Here is a 15,222-nt window from a genome sequence, read left to right as displayed (position 1 = left end):
ATTCAGTCATTTTTCAGGGATTTTCTTGGCAAAGATACCTCAGTGGTTTACTATTTCCTTCTCCAGTTTACTTTATAGATGAGAAATCTAAGGCAAACAGGTTAAGTGACTTACCAAAGGAGGACACATAGCTAGTAAGTGTCTGAGGCCCAAAAGATGAGTCTTCCAACCTCTCTCCACTGTACCACCTAGCTGCCCCATGAGTAATAGTAGTCTTAACCAGCAACTTTGGCAGAAACACAGAACTCACCTTTAAAAAACTTTTAAAAATCCTTATGTTTTGTCTTAGAAACTGTGTATTGGTTCCAAGGCAGAAGAACAATATGCGCTGGGTTTAAGTGGCTTACCCAGAGTCACATAGCCAGGAAGTATCTGAGGTCATATATGAACCCAAGATCTCCCATCTCTAGGCCTGCCTCTCAAGGCACTGAGCCATCTAGCCATTCCCTAAATAAACTTTCAAAGACAAATTTAGTTGAAGAGGAAAGAATATCTAGGGCAGTGATTCCCAAAGTGGGTGCCACCTCCCCCTGGTGGGTGCTGCAGCGATCCAGGGAGGCGGTGATGGCCACAGGTGTATTTATCTTTCCTATTAATTGCTATTAAAATTAAAAAAAATTAATTTCCAGGGGTCTAAGTAATATTTTTTTCTGGAAAGGGGGCAGTAGGCCAAAAAAGTTTGGGAACCACTGCTCTAGGGCATGGAACCCAACTCCTGGATGCCAGTAGTGTCCAGACCTTGGAGAACGAGCAGGAGAGAGCATAGGGCTAGGCCAACTAGAGAGGAGAATATCTGGGCTGTAGGTTGGGGTGGAGAAGGAGATTGATAGAGCAAAGGAAGTAACCCATCTGACAGCTTCCTAATTTAACTGATTATTCTTGCTTACTAGGTGCTAAACTCAGCTACTAAAAATTTTTTTAAGTGGTGCCAGCACCTTCTAAATTGTAGTACCCTAGGGATAAGCTGGGGTTGCCTAATGATGGCTGTTTGGCAGTCACAGTTTCCATGAGGTGGCAAATGCTTCCTCAACCCTTGGAAGGGCAATTCACTGCCCCCACCATCAGCCTTACTTCTCAGGAATACTCACCCTGGAAGTGTAAGCCTGGACTCCGGCACACATCCTGAAAGAATCGGAAGAGGTATGGCCTCAGGACATCTGAGCACTTGTGGTAGGCTGCCAGGATGTGAAGCAGCCTCCAGCCTCTTTGGCAGCTGTCCCTGTTGAGGCAGATAGGAAGATGCCATCATTAGGCCAGGCTGCTATTCTAAATTCAACAGGAGTGACTCCAGTAATGGGATAGACTTAGCTACTCTCCAGGACAATTCTGGGGGACTTACGAAAAAGAATGCTTTACACTTTCAGAGAAAGAACTGTTAGAGTAGGAATGCAGATGAAAACATAATGATTTATCACTTGTTTATTTGGGTTTATGTTTTGGGGTTTTGGTTTTACAAAATTACTCCCTTAGAAAAATGAACAATGTGGAAAAAAAAACAAAATTAATGAAATTAAATCAACAGAACATCCCAGAATTCTCGAAACTCCCTTAGCTCAGACACAGGTGTTTTTCTCTTGGGCATGATGGCTGGACATGGTAATTTGAAATCTAAGTGATTCTAAAGCAATGGGAAAGGTGAAGTGAAAACCTTGGAGATCAATGGAGAGAAGAGGGAGGAAAAAGGGGAGAGAAGGAGATGATAAAGATAAAGAATAGAGAGCAGGTGAGGGAAGTAAGTAGACAGGGAGGGGAGAGAAGCCAAGAGGCATGGAAAAAGGCTTGAGCTTCAGGATAATTAGACTTCCACTTGATAATTATAGAGTATTTGACCTGAAGCCTGTCAGGTAGCTCTTTCTAAAATAGGGGATGAGTTGCTGGTTATTCTGGATAAATGCCTCAGAACTCAGAGTGTGACCTGCCCGTTCCCCTTTCCCAACTTTGGCCTGAGCCAACCCAGATGCTCGGATAAATCTCCAAAAAAGAACCGGAGGGTACAACAATCCCTGGAATTCTACAGTCACTTCAAGTGTGGAGAAAAGAAGAGGAGAGGGAGGCCAGAAGACTTCTGTGCTCCAGGGTAGGCTGGGGGTGGGTCTCACTCACGGCTTTGTGCTGGTGTTATCTGTGATCTGCTTGATGACCTGGCAGTAGGCTTCATCTCGAAGCACTTCATGGTCCCTGCAGAGCTGAAAAAAAGGATACAAGGCTTATAGTTTTAGAGATGGATGAGACAAGAGAGGCCATCACATCCAACCTTGTCATTTTACCAGTGAAGAAATCAAGCCTCCAAGATGTGAAATGATTTGCTCAGAGGTGGGATTCAAACTCAGGTCCTCTGACTTCAAATACAATACATTCCCCGCGCCCCACCACCACTAGGTCCTTGGTTACAAACCAAAAACGTATGGAATATATTACTTACATAACCCTTAAAGTCTATTTCTTCATAGTTCTCTGGCCCTCATCACCTTTCCCTGGACTATTACAAAGCTCTCCTAATTGGTCTCAAGCCTGTCTCAGGTCTGTTCCCACTCCAATCTGACCTCCATAATACAGCTATCAATATAATTTTTGGAGGCACGGGTGTGATCAGATCAGTCTCCTACTCAATAAATTTCCTATAACTCCTGGGTTAAATATGAACTCCTCTGATTTAAAAAAATAAAACAAACCCCTGACCTTCAACCTTAGAATCAGTATTAAGTTTTCATTCTAAGGCAGCAGAGCAGTAAGGGCTAAGGATCTCTCATCTCCAGGTCTGGTTCTCTATCCACTGACCCACCTAGCTGCCCCCAACTCCTCTGATTTCTAAAGATCTTCACAGCCGAGTTGTAACCCTGCCCCATAATGCATTACTTTCCTTTCCATATGCTGTAGTCCATTTCAACAGGCCTTCTCTCTGTAACCCAGAACTCTCGTCTCCATGTATTTATCTGCCTGGAATGCTCTCCTTACTCCACTTCATAGAATACTTCCTTTAACGTGCAGCCGAAGCACCGAGTCTCAATAGCTTAACGCCACACCAAGACTTCTAGAACAAGACTTCTAGAATGTGTGTGTGTGTTTTTATGTGTATGGGTGCATATTTAGGGATATACTATCTCCAATAGAATGGTAAACTTATTGAAAGCAGAGATTGTTTAGTTTTGTTTGCCAACTCCCTGAAGCTCTTCTAAATAATTAAGAACTGAGCTAAGAAAACAGTATCAAGTCTTGTTAGAGAAATACTTAGCATGTTCTCACATGCCTGGTATTCTAATAATAATAATAGCTAATAATTATATAGCACAATGTGTCAGGTATTGTGTTGAGTGCTTTTCAATTATTAACTCATTAGAACCTTACAACAACCCGGGAGGGAGATACTATTATTATTCCCATTTTACAGATGAGAAGACTGAGGCAAAATTTGATTAGGGGATTTGCTCAGGGTCACAATTTCAACTTCCTGACTCAGTCTTCCTGACTCCAGGCCTGGAGCTCTATCCACTGGACCACCCAACTGCTTCTATACTTATCTTCTACTAGGATTCTTAAAATTAGGAAAGTACCTCGATGTGCTCCAAACTCTTCTACATGTCCCCTTGATCTCCCTCATCTCTTTTCCAGCAGATAGTCTTTACTATCTCCTCCTTTCTTTGTCTGATCTCTAATTTTTCCCTTTCTAATGAAGCCTGAATTCAAATTTTGTCCCAACACTTCAGTCACTTGGCCTCTGTGCTCCAGGCAATATGCAAACATCCAATGACATTCCTATAACAAGATCTGTAACTTTTTTCTTGGCTCAGCTCTTAATTACCTGGAATGACTCCAGGGAGTTAGGAACCAAGGGTCCCTACAGCTACAGGGTTTTATCTTTACTCTTTTTGTTTTTTGTTTTTTTAACTTTTATCTTCCACCTTAGAATCAATACTATGTATTGGTTCCAAAGCAGAAGAGTGGTAAAGGCTAGGCAATGGGGGTTAAGTGACTTGCCCAGGGTCACACAGATAGGAAGTATCTGAGACCAGATTTGAACCCAGAACTTTCCATCTCTAGGCCTGGTTTTCAATATATGGAGTCACCTCGTTGCCTCCTAGCTTTTTACTTTTCTGTGCCTAGTTTGGAAACCAGGAATATTTTGGCATTGTGCCTGTTTACACTCCAAAGCCATTGTCCTTGATCCCAGATGACAATGGGAGTGCAACCAACTACATGGCTACACTGATTCCACTAAGGACAGAGAATGAATTTAGGGCCTTTCCTCACCCCTCATTTTTGTCTGCTGCCCCAGTTAGCACATCCCCAGGATGGAAAGAGAGTAGGAAATAGTATTGGTTAGTAGTCATTCCTGTTTCCCCAGGATTGGGGTGAAAGACTTCTAAAGCTCATCTTGGCATCTGCCCAATGTCTTTTGGTGGTAGCTCCAGTTGGAAAATTGGTGGTATCAGACTCACTTCCACCCCTGAGCTTTCCTTTATCTCCATCTTTGATTCTATCAGAGGTACATTACACAAGAGAAGCCCAAACCCTCTTTTATTTCTTCCCTAGCCACAGGAGTCCATGTTGATCTTTCTCCTTCCTTTGAACTCCTATAGCACTGACAAGGACATTCACTGACTTTTCTAGTTATCTTTTCATCTGTTTATATCTTTTTCCCACAGCTAGACCAGAAGTTAAGAAAACTGCAGTGTTTTCTTAAACTGTTCCTGCCCTACTGAGTGTAACCATAAGTCACCTAATATCTCTGAGTCTCAGTTTCCCCATCTTTAAAATGGGGATGATCACATCTGTGGTATCTGCCTACCTAGGTTGTTGTAAGGCTCAAAAGAGATAATATATACGAAGCACTTTTCAAATGTCAGTTATTATAGTTAAGTTTTTTATAAGCAGCGATGATTTCTTATATGTCTCTGTAAAACATGTCCCACTGTGTCTAGCATAAGGCACCCAGCAGGTGCTCAATTAAAAAAAACAACTTGTCAAAATCCTGACTCCTTTATGTACCTAGAAATTCTGTCTATGGATGTAGAAAATGGCCTTTAGGGGAATGAAGGTGTGTGTGTGTGTGTGTGTGGAGAGGGGCCATGATTTTTGAATTTTTGTAAAGGAATGAGAGGAATAATAACTGGACCATTAAATATTGCTCAATATCTGTCCTTTTTTTTATACCCTTACCTCCCATCTTGGAGTCAATACTGTGTATTGGCTCTAAGGCAGAAGAGTGGTAAGGGCTGGACAATGGGGGTCAAGTGACTTGCCCAGGGTCACACAGCTGGGAAGTGTCTGAGGCCAGATTTGAACCTAGGACCTCCCATCTCTAGGTCTGGCTCTCAATCCACTGAGCTATCCAGCTGCCCCCTAATATCTGTCCTTCTTGGGAATGTACCTAGACTCCACTGAGGAGATGCTGTAACCCGTGGTTATGCCCTAGATTTTCTGACACTCCTCTGGAGAGGCTATCCCATCCCTCAATATGCTCCTATCACAGTATTGGAAGAAGCAACCAATTCACCATGACAGATCCTGGAGTCATTGACCTGCCCATTATTGTACCATGAACTCCTGCAGGCCTGGCCTCAGAGAACAGCTTTGAACCCTAGAAGGAACCCTTGAGGTCAACTCCTGAAACCCCTTTGTTCTGCAGATCAGAAAAATTAGGCCATAAAGAAATGAGAAACAAACCTTTAAGAAGGAGCGGAGCACATCCAATTCAGTCTGGGCCTTCATCGGGAAATCGCCCATGAATTTCATCACAGCTGCAGAAGGTACATCCCCCACCCGGCCCCAAAACCCCAAATTAGCTTTGCTCCTCTTCTACCTCAATAGCTTTCTTCCTGATCCCTGTACCCTTCTCTGCCAACCGGGGACTCCCTGAGAGGAAGCTTCTCTTATAGATGGCAGGAAAGGAGCAAGGACCCCTTGAGGGGATGAGATACTGGAGCTACCTCGTATGGATGAACATGAATAGGGCCCAGGAGCAGACAGAAAGCATTTTAGAATTTAAGCTCCTTGTGGTCAGGGGTAGTTGTATTTTTGTCTTGGTATCCCAAGTGCCTAATCCAGTGCCTGGTACATTTCAAGTACATTATACATGCTTATTGAAAGAATATTGGAGGACAACTGTTAAAGATGACACAATAAAGTGACCATGGCCTGTGGGTAAAAATGTGTCTGGAGAACAGTTCAAGAGCTGGGTGAAGAAGAAGGTATGTAATGATTTTTTTGTCCTTGGCATCATTAATTAATTATTGTTAAATTTAAATTTGTTTAAATTTATTAATAAATTAATGATAAATTTAATATTTTAATAGCGAGATTATTGAATTTAATTAATAGAAGATTAATTAAAACTTAATTAATGTTAAAATCATCTCATTTTCTGATCTCGATGAAATAAGAGGGCTCAGGCCCAGAGATAGGGATTCAGTGTTGGATATTCAATCTCAGCAAAGGAGTTCAGGCCTGGGGATTTGGGACAATATTTTAGGAATAAGGAGGTGAGCAGTAGAGACTTAGATAGATATTAATTGGGGTCAGCAATGCTTTGCCACTGCGCAGTCTACCCCTTATTGGAGTTCTCATAAGAGATGTGGACTCATAAGTATGGGTCAGCTTTATAAAAAGAGAACTAATGGTAGTAGTCTGGAACACACACACACACACACACACACACACACACACACACATACACATATAGAGTCCTTTCCCAGAAAAGTCCTTATTTCTGAGAAAAAAGAGGAAACTCTTGTTGGAGGTGTTCCTAAGTTCCTCCAAGAAAAACTACCCCTGAACCAAGAGCCTTGGAAGACTTCTTTTCCCGTCCTCCTCCAATACCTAGGAACATCTCTGTGGCAATTTTGTTCAGGCTGCTGGTACTGAACTCGATGAGGGATTCCTGGATTGGTGTCTATATGAAAGGGAGAAAAATGAAGCATGAAACAAAAAAGAAAGAGAAGGAGCATGAAATCAATGGGGATTTGGGACAGTGGTGGGAAGAAACTTTCTCTGAGCTGAAGGGTCTTCAAAGGGCATCTAGTCTAACTCTCATTTTATAGAGGAGGGAATTTAGAGGTGGAGAGGTGCCCAAGAGCACACAAGTGATATGTGACAGAGCAAGGATTTGAATATTTGATTGACAATCCCACATCCCCCATTCCTTGAAATGTCAATCAAGTTCAGTTCTCCTATTTGACTCCAGACTCTCTCACCATCAGAGGAGGAGCTGGTAGGCTGGACGTGATGCTGAAGAATCCTGTGTCTCTTTATCTCTTTTCTCTACCCATGCCCTTTCTCTCTTAATCTTTAACCCTTTCACTCATATTTCCTCAGTCCCCAACTTCCCTTTCAGGTGCTCAACCCATGCAAGAAGATCTTATAGCAGCAGGCTGGCACTGCCATGCATGCCATGCCACAAAGGGGCCATGACACATCATGGGGCATCCTTATACATGATTCCAATTTTGGGCCAGCATCTCTAGCTGAGGAGGTTAGTCTCCTGAAAGTTATAGAGACAGCATTTCACAGAAATATTGTGATACAAGCTCATGCCCACATCACCAAGTCACTTCAGAGATTTGGCAGGTTGTCCTAAAACCACAACCATAGATGCCAGAATCATTGTTGTACTTATTAGGATTTCCCACCCTCTTTGGGACTTGAGAGGGCAACTTAAAATCATATAATATTAGAGATTTGAGAAAATGTAGACATCAAATGGGAAAAGGGATATTAAGGAGGCTTTTACCTCTTTGGCCATGCCACTCCAGAAAATGATGATCTGGACATGCCCATAGCCATGACATCAACTCATTATATATCACTATGAAGACATCATCACATTTAGTTGGGAAGTGGCAAAGAGGAGGTAGTCAATGATAGAGGAAGAAGGTGAATGAGAGAATGGAGTGCTCAGGGACTCTACCTACATTTTCTCCATTAATCTTGTGCCTCTTCTTGGAGACAGGGAGGAGGAGAGAAGTGGGCAAAAGGGGAAGAATTGTGAGAACTCCTTTTTGGCTCAATCTCTCCTTTTTAATCTATCTTCTACACAATTGCCAAAATGATATTCCTTAAAACAGGTCTGGCATTGTCACTCCTCTGCTAATGAAACTCTGGTGGCTGCATCTTTCTTCTAGGTTCAAACATGGACTCCTCTGTTTGGCTTTTAAGGGCCTTCACAATATGGTCCTAGTTTCAATTTCCTCTTTTCTAAAATGGGGGAAATGATAACATTCAAATTCCATGGTTCTTATGAGGATAAAATGAGGTATTTTTAAGGCACTTTGCAAACCTTAAAGTATTATACAAATTCTTCCTCTTTCCTCCTTTTCCTTCTCTTCTTTCCCCCCTCCCCTTTCTTCTTTCTCCTTCTCCTCCTCTCTCTCCTATTCCTTCTCCTCCTCCTTCTTCTCATCCTTCATCATCATCATCATCATCATCATCATCATCATCATCATCACTATTATTATCTTTTCATGGCTCTCCTGGTTTTAGCCAAATTTTCTTGCTATTTCCCATATACAACATTCCACCTCAGGCCATTTCCTCTGTCTGGAATGTACTTCCTCACATGTGCTTCATAAAATCTCCGACTTCCTTCAAAGCTTAGCTTAAGGACTATTATTGTTGTTGTTAGTGATTCTTCATTTTTGAAGAGGACTAGTGATGTTGTGGGATGATGTCTTGACTTGTGCATGAATTAGATTTAAGTGAGGCAGAGTTGCATGGTCATTGGCCTCACTCTCTTTTAGAGCTAACTTCTAAAAGTAGCCTATCTTGATTTATTCTGTTCCTAGCACCCTTCCCCAGATAGTATTGTGTATTTATTTTAAAAACTTACTTCTCTGTAGGTAATGTTTTTCTCCAACAAGAATATAAATTTTTTGAGGATAGGGACTGTTTTGCTTTATTTCTTTGTGTCCCAATTGCTGAGTACATATCCTGGAACATACTAGGTAACTAATGAATGCTATTTGAATGAAAGGGGATGGGAAGGTGGGAATAGAAATGAAGAAGCTGCTCCTATTGCAGATAGGATACTCCTTAAGCAGGTCCCCAAGAGCAAGGAAAGAGATGAAGTGGGGAAGAGTGGGGAGACCAGTAATGTGGAAATGGAGCCAGAAATTAGTTAAGGGTTTTAGGAGACCACTGGAGAATAGATCACCAGTCTATGCCTGGGCTAATGGCTTCCATTCCCTCCTCTGCCTCCTGGACAGGAAGTACCTTGGAGAATTTCAGCATGTTGCTCACATCTCTGGATTCCCTTCCTTTTTTGGATTTCTGCCTGAAAGAATCCCTGACAAAGGAAATAGGAGAACTGGTGATTTTCCAACCCCTATGTCTTTGTTTATGCTATTTCCCTGCTCCAGAAATGCAGGGTAATATGTCATTTTTCACATAGGTAAGCCTTATCTTCTTTATTAGACTATAGGCTTCTGTAGGACAGAATAGTTTATACTTTCCTATATTCCTCCTCCCCTTACCTCCTCACACAGTGATGGGCAAAAAGTAGGATTCAATAAATATTGTTTGATTGACCAGTCCAAAAGGTAGATCTTTGAGGCTCAGAACTGAACCGCCCAGGCCAGGCATGACAATTACACACAATCTGGCTAGCTTTGGAGAGAAGCTAATATCACCCTCAAATTCTCCCCTACCAGAGCTAACTCAGGATCCCCAAAGGGGAAGCCCTTTGGTCAAGCTTTTCTTTTTCCTCATCTACCCCACAGTACATCCAGAACCTCAGAAATGAGTTTCTCCTCTAGATCTGTGATATCTCCCCAATCTTATCTTCCTTCTCACCCTCCTCTGTACCCCCGCCTCCACATATAATCAGAACTCACATAGATCGCCTTTGTGGATCCCGGAAATACTTCTGAGCAAACTCCAGCATTGTGTACTGATGACTGGGGAGTAGGGATGCTTCCTCTCCATACTCCCTAGAGATGTCCCTAGCCAAAGACGCCTTCAGAGACAAGGGAAAGATGGAGTTTGAGGAAAAACATTAGGGGGATAAAAATCCAGTTCTAGATAAAAATATTAGATCAGAAGGTACTATCTGGAGCTGACTGAATCAAGAGCCAAGGTGGAGGGGCAGCTAGGTAGCACAGGGGATAGAGAACCAACCTAGAGATGGGAGGTCCTGGGTTCAGATATGACCTTGATCCAGATAGTATGGATTCTAAGGCAGAAAGTAAGGGTTAAAAAAGAGTGCCAAAGTATAGCATTGTATTAGGAATTAGGAGACCTCTAACCTCAGCTCTGCCACTAACAAGCTATGTGATCTTAGACAAGTAATTTCACATCCCTGAGTCTCAGTTTCCTTAGATATAGAGTAAAATTGCTGAAATAGATCTAACATTCTCATAGTCTAGGAATAGGGAATAAGAATGGGCAATGGGACAGATCCTTCCTCCCATGGCTGAGACGTCTGGACTTGCCTTCCCTTCCCTTGGACAATGACCATGTGCTAATGGGGGATCCCCTCCCCACATTTTCTTTCTGGGTCTTCAAGATCCTTTGAGATGGAATCCTCACCTCTGTCTTCCTGCCGAACTCCTGGGCCACAGTAGAAGAAGCCACTGCCACAGCCACAGCAGCTGCTCTGCCTGATTGGTCCCGAGGTCCACCCATGTCCAGCTCTGAGGGCAGCTGGAGGAAGTCAGGGGCAGCTACAGGCTGTACCAGGTCCATGGGAAATCGTCCAGGCCTCCCGTGAATAGCTCCAAACTTCCATCCTGTGGGGATCAGGCAGAGGAAAGGGGCTCAAAGAATGTGTTGCTGCCTATCCAAAAGTTTTCCTCATCTCCTCTCCCCGCATTGCTGTCTAATGACCCACCTGAAATGAGTTTGTATTTATTGTATGCATTTTTAAATTTGTTGATATGTTCATGTACTGTTCCCCTAATAGTAATATATGTGACAAATCAGATGATGTGAAATGCTTCGCAAACTTTAAAGCACTGTATAAATGCTAGCTTTTGCTATCATTAGGGTGGTACAGTGAAAAAAGCACCAGGAGTCAGGAAGACCTGAGTTCAAATTACTCCTCAGACACTTACTAGCTGTGTGTGACCTTGGAGAAGCCATTAAATCTCTATTTGCCTAGGAAGCAGCTAGGTGGCTCAGTGGATAGCATGATGGGCCCACAGTCAGAATGACTTGAGTTAAAGTCCAGCCTCAAATACTTACTAGATGTGTTTCCCTGGGCAAGTCACTTAACCTCTGTTTGCCTTAATTCACTGGAGAAAGAAATGGCAAACCATATCAGTTTCTTTGCCAGGAAAATCCCATGGACAGATAGTCCAAGAGGTCACGAAGAGTTGAACAAAAGAGAACAATGATGAAAATCTGAGATGGCTTTTAAATTTCAGCTCAGTTTCCCTCCTTCTCCTTTTACTCCCTCAGTGTAAAAAGAAATACAACTCTTTTTGATGACAATCTAAGAGTAAGTCAGAGTAAAGTATCATAGCAAGTAAACTGAGAGAGAAAAAGCATTGCGTTCATTACATTCAGATAAATGTATTGAAGAAGTATTTGGTGTTTACCTAATGCTTTGCATTATCCATGCTACTGGACAACCTGAGAATTTACTGTGATACTGCGATGCCATAGGAACGGGAGTAAAACTACAAGGAGAGGTCCCAAATATTATAAGCATCAAGGCCTTTTCCTAGTACCCACCAAAGTCCTGGGTGCCTCTCTTCAGCTCCTCCAGATAGATAACCTTCTTCCTGACTACGTAGCCATAATTATAACCTGGAAGAGACAGGTAGGGAAGATGGGAGGCAAGAGACTTTAGCAATTCATGATCTTTAAGCTTTCCCATCCACCCCTGCAACCCCTATCAAATCATGGTTATGGGGCTGGTAGAATTTGAGTTTTTTGCTACTAGGTATTGTTGAATAACCAGGAAAAAAACAGTTCTGGGTACGGGGAATGAGGATGGAGCTCAGTAAACACTGATGAATGAAGATGGCCATATAGTAAGTATGAACTCTATTACATGTCATCTCTTCCTAGACTGAGTGCTTTGGAATGGGGAAATTAAAGGGTAAAGAAAGCTTAGGGGTGTTATGTGTGCAGGGATCTGTGGGCATATAAAAGTATGGAGTAGGAAAGAGCAGCCCTGGCCATGTTTTGAGTGAACCAGTATCACTGGTCTAGGGCACTAGCTCCTGGGATTACTGCTCCCCTTTGGTGATAAGTTAGGGTTCTGTGGGGGGCCTCTATCAGGTACTGACCCCTCTCAGGCCACTCTGAAGACTGCAAATGGATGATGTCACCCTTGTGGAAGCTCAAGAGATTCAGGTCATCTGGTAAGTAGTTTCTCACAGCAACCACATAATCAGAATCCTAAGGCACAAGAGAGTTTGGGGATATTGGAATCCAATGGGGAGAAGTCTGCCATTTTTGCCCAGAATGCTTCCATACTTACCAACTACAACCCAGCTTCTTTCACAGTCCTTTCCTCACCCTAAAGGAACCAAGAACCCTTCAAGGCACACATACTATTATGCTTTATAGTGCTGATCTGTGAGTTCTTTGGGGTAAGAAACTCCTGGTGGGAAAATTCTCCTTTGTCAATATGGATGACAAATCCTCAGTGATTTATAGTCAGAGAGCTGCATAGAGGCACTGAGAAATTTAAGTGACTTGTTCACAATCATGGACCTATTAAGTTTCAGAAGCAAGATATGAACCCAAATCTTCCTGACCAGTTCTGACTTCAGTCCATTACCCCCATGTTGCCTCTGACCCAGATACACACACACACACACACACACACACACACACACACACACACACAATGTATTTATATCACTATATATCTGGAGGGCATCTCTCTCTAAACTGAGTGTATCTCTATATGTCTATATCTATACGTATCTATGTATATATATTATATATATATATATTTATATATACACACAGAGAGAGAGAGGGAGAGGGAAAGGAGAGAAGAGGGGAAGGAGAGAGAAGAAGAGAGATAGAGAAGGGGAGAGAGAGGGGGGGAAAGATGAATAGACACTCCCATCCATAAATACCTTCAGCACACATGGACCCAGATTTAGGAATACTCGATTACTGGAATTTAGGAATACAGGAAGACTGGGACATCCCACATCTCAACACACACGAGGTCTATTTTCACTGCCACCTCCCCCTGCACTCTAAGTGATTACATATATTCCTATGACAACCACCGTCTGTGCAAACACACACACATACATACATTCAGAAACACATACATACTCTCATACGCACATATGCATACATACATTCAGAAACACACACACTTTAGCCCCAATAGTAAGAAGCAGATGGGTATTTATGTGCTTGTGAAAGATGGAGAGAGCGGTGCCTCTTGCCTAAGGGAATTATCCCCCTCCCTAGCCTTCACTCCCTTGTTCTGGGGTCTCTGACCTTTTTGAGTTCCAGAATAAAGTCATCCACCATACTCTTCACCTGAGGCGCTCGGGCTGAGAAAAGAATGAGTTTTTCACCAGCCAGGTTGAATTCCAGCATGTTCATGGAAGGGATGGTCACAAAGAGGATATCTGTATAACTGGGAGGGAGAGACAGGGGCAGGGCCAACAGAGAACCATGTGAGGAACTCCTTGTTAAGGGGCCAGAGCTGTGAAATGACAATTGACTATAAAAACTGGCTGTAGTCTTGGAGGAAGGTGAAGGGTTGGAAGCTAGGATAGACCACATAGAAGAGAGGGGGGAAGGAGAAGGCAGAGTTTTGTGCCAGCCACAGGCTGGAATTGGCATCACTAAGGTCATTAGTGTAATTCTAAATCATGTGCCCAATATTGGCATATGACCAATGGAGAGATCCCTGAGACAAGAGCAGGGGAGGAAGAAAGACTCCCCACTGGTTCGTTCCCCATGGAAAGATGGTGCCAGCATAGCCAGGAGGAAACCTCTTTAATATCATTAAACAAAAACAAAACAAAACAACCTTACCTTCTGTTTTAGAATTAAGACTGGATATTGGTTCTAAGGCAGAAGAGCAGTAAGGGCCAGGCAATGGGGATTAAGTGACTTAGTCAGAATCAAACACTGAGGAAGTTTCTGAGGCCAGATTTGAACTCTGGACCTCCTATCTCTAGGTCTGGCTCTCAATCCATTCAGCCACCTAGCTGCCCCTTCTTTGATACCATTTTAATCTGGGAAAGACCTGTTTTATTTGATGATGTTAAAATGTGCCAAAGAAATAAAGACCTGGTTCCTTTAAGGGAAAAAATGGTGGCAAAATGGTCCTAGAGAGGAGTGGTGGTGATGGTAAAAGGCAGGGTAGGGGGCAACTAGTCAGCACAGTGGACGGAGCCTGAAGTCTGGAGTCAGGAGGACCTGAATTCAAATCTGGCCTTGGATACTTCCTAGCTGTGAGACCCTGGGCAAGTCACTTAACCCTGATTGCCTAGCTCTTGCTGCTATTCTGTCTTAGAATTGATACTAAGATAGAAGGTAAGGATTTAAAAAGAAGAAGAAGCAGAGCAGGGCCACTCAGAAAAGAGAACACACCAAAAGTCGGAAATGCCAGACAACCTAACATGGAGTGCTCAGAAGTGCTAATGAAGTCATTTACACTCGAGTTCCAAATAGCAACTAAGTACATAAGCTACAAGAAAGGGAGCCAGAAGCTTGAAAAATAGCCATAGACAGCCCAGATATGGGGGGAAATATAAACAGAGCAGCATTTCAAGAAATTGGAACATGTAACAGTTAAGTGAAATATCAACTGTCGTTTGTACTTGGAGGATCATGGTTCATTGGGATATTTCATGATTTAAAAGTCAAAGTATCCCTTTTCTGTGATATAATCTAAAAAGATTATTGAAAAAATAAGGAATGAGTGACAGTTCATTATCAAAGGAAAGCAACATTGGAGAGGAAATGAAAGGCTCTAACCCTATCTACAAACTCAAATTGCAAGTTTATTTTTAAGATAATATCATGAATATATTTGCATTATTATTATTGTTATTATCCAAATTCTGGTTTCTCTTTACTATACCTGATTCAATGGATTACTTATTTTTCTGAACAAAGGGTAGCATAATATGATTGGGGGAGCTATATAGCGGTCAACATCTGAGATCTCTGCTTTACATGACTTGCCCTGAAATCTCATATTTTCCTTCTTCCTTTCTCTTTCTTTCTTCCTTTCTTTCTTCCTTTCTTTCTTTCTTTCTTTCTTCCTTCCTTCCTTCCTTCCTTCCTTCCTTCCTT

At 42.4% G+C, this 15,222-nt stretch overlaps 1 protein-coding gene across 1 annotated transcript in view; it reads right to left on the bottom strand.

Annotated features, from left to right (window-relative positions):
- Positions 1–15,222, bottom strand: part of MYO15A (myosin XVA) — a 145,247-nt gene that overhangs the window by 23,026 nt on the left and 106,999 nt on the right. Inside the window, 10 exon segments of the mRNA XM_044679943.1 lie at positions 1,089–1,219; positions 2,104–2,186; positions 5,665–5,738; positions 6,817–6,889; positions 9,205–9,277; positions 9,825–9,946; positions 10,519–10,718; positions 11,665–11,739; positions 12,225–12,336; positions 13,408–13,549. Coding sequence (XP_044535878.1) covers positions 1,089–1,219; positions 2,104–2,186; positions 5,665–5,738; positions 6,817–6,889; positions 9,205–9,277; positions 9,825–9,946; positions 10,519–10,718; positions 11,665–11,739; positions 12,225–12,336; positions 13,408–13,549 — 1,085 coding nt within the window.

The sequence above is a fragment of the Gracilinanus agilis genome, chromosome 1 (assembly GCF_016433145.1).
Source record: "Gracilinanus agilis isolate LMUSP501 chromosome 1, AgileGrace, whole genome shotgun sequence".
NCBI classification, from domain to species: Eukaryota; Metazoa; Chordata; class Mammalia; order Didelphimorphia; family Didelphidae; genus Gracilinanus; species Gracilinanus agilis.
Note: the sequence above shows the minus strand (reverse complement) of the source record. Positions and strands in the feature narration are given on the sequence as shown.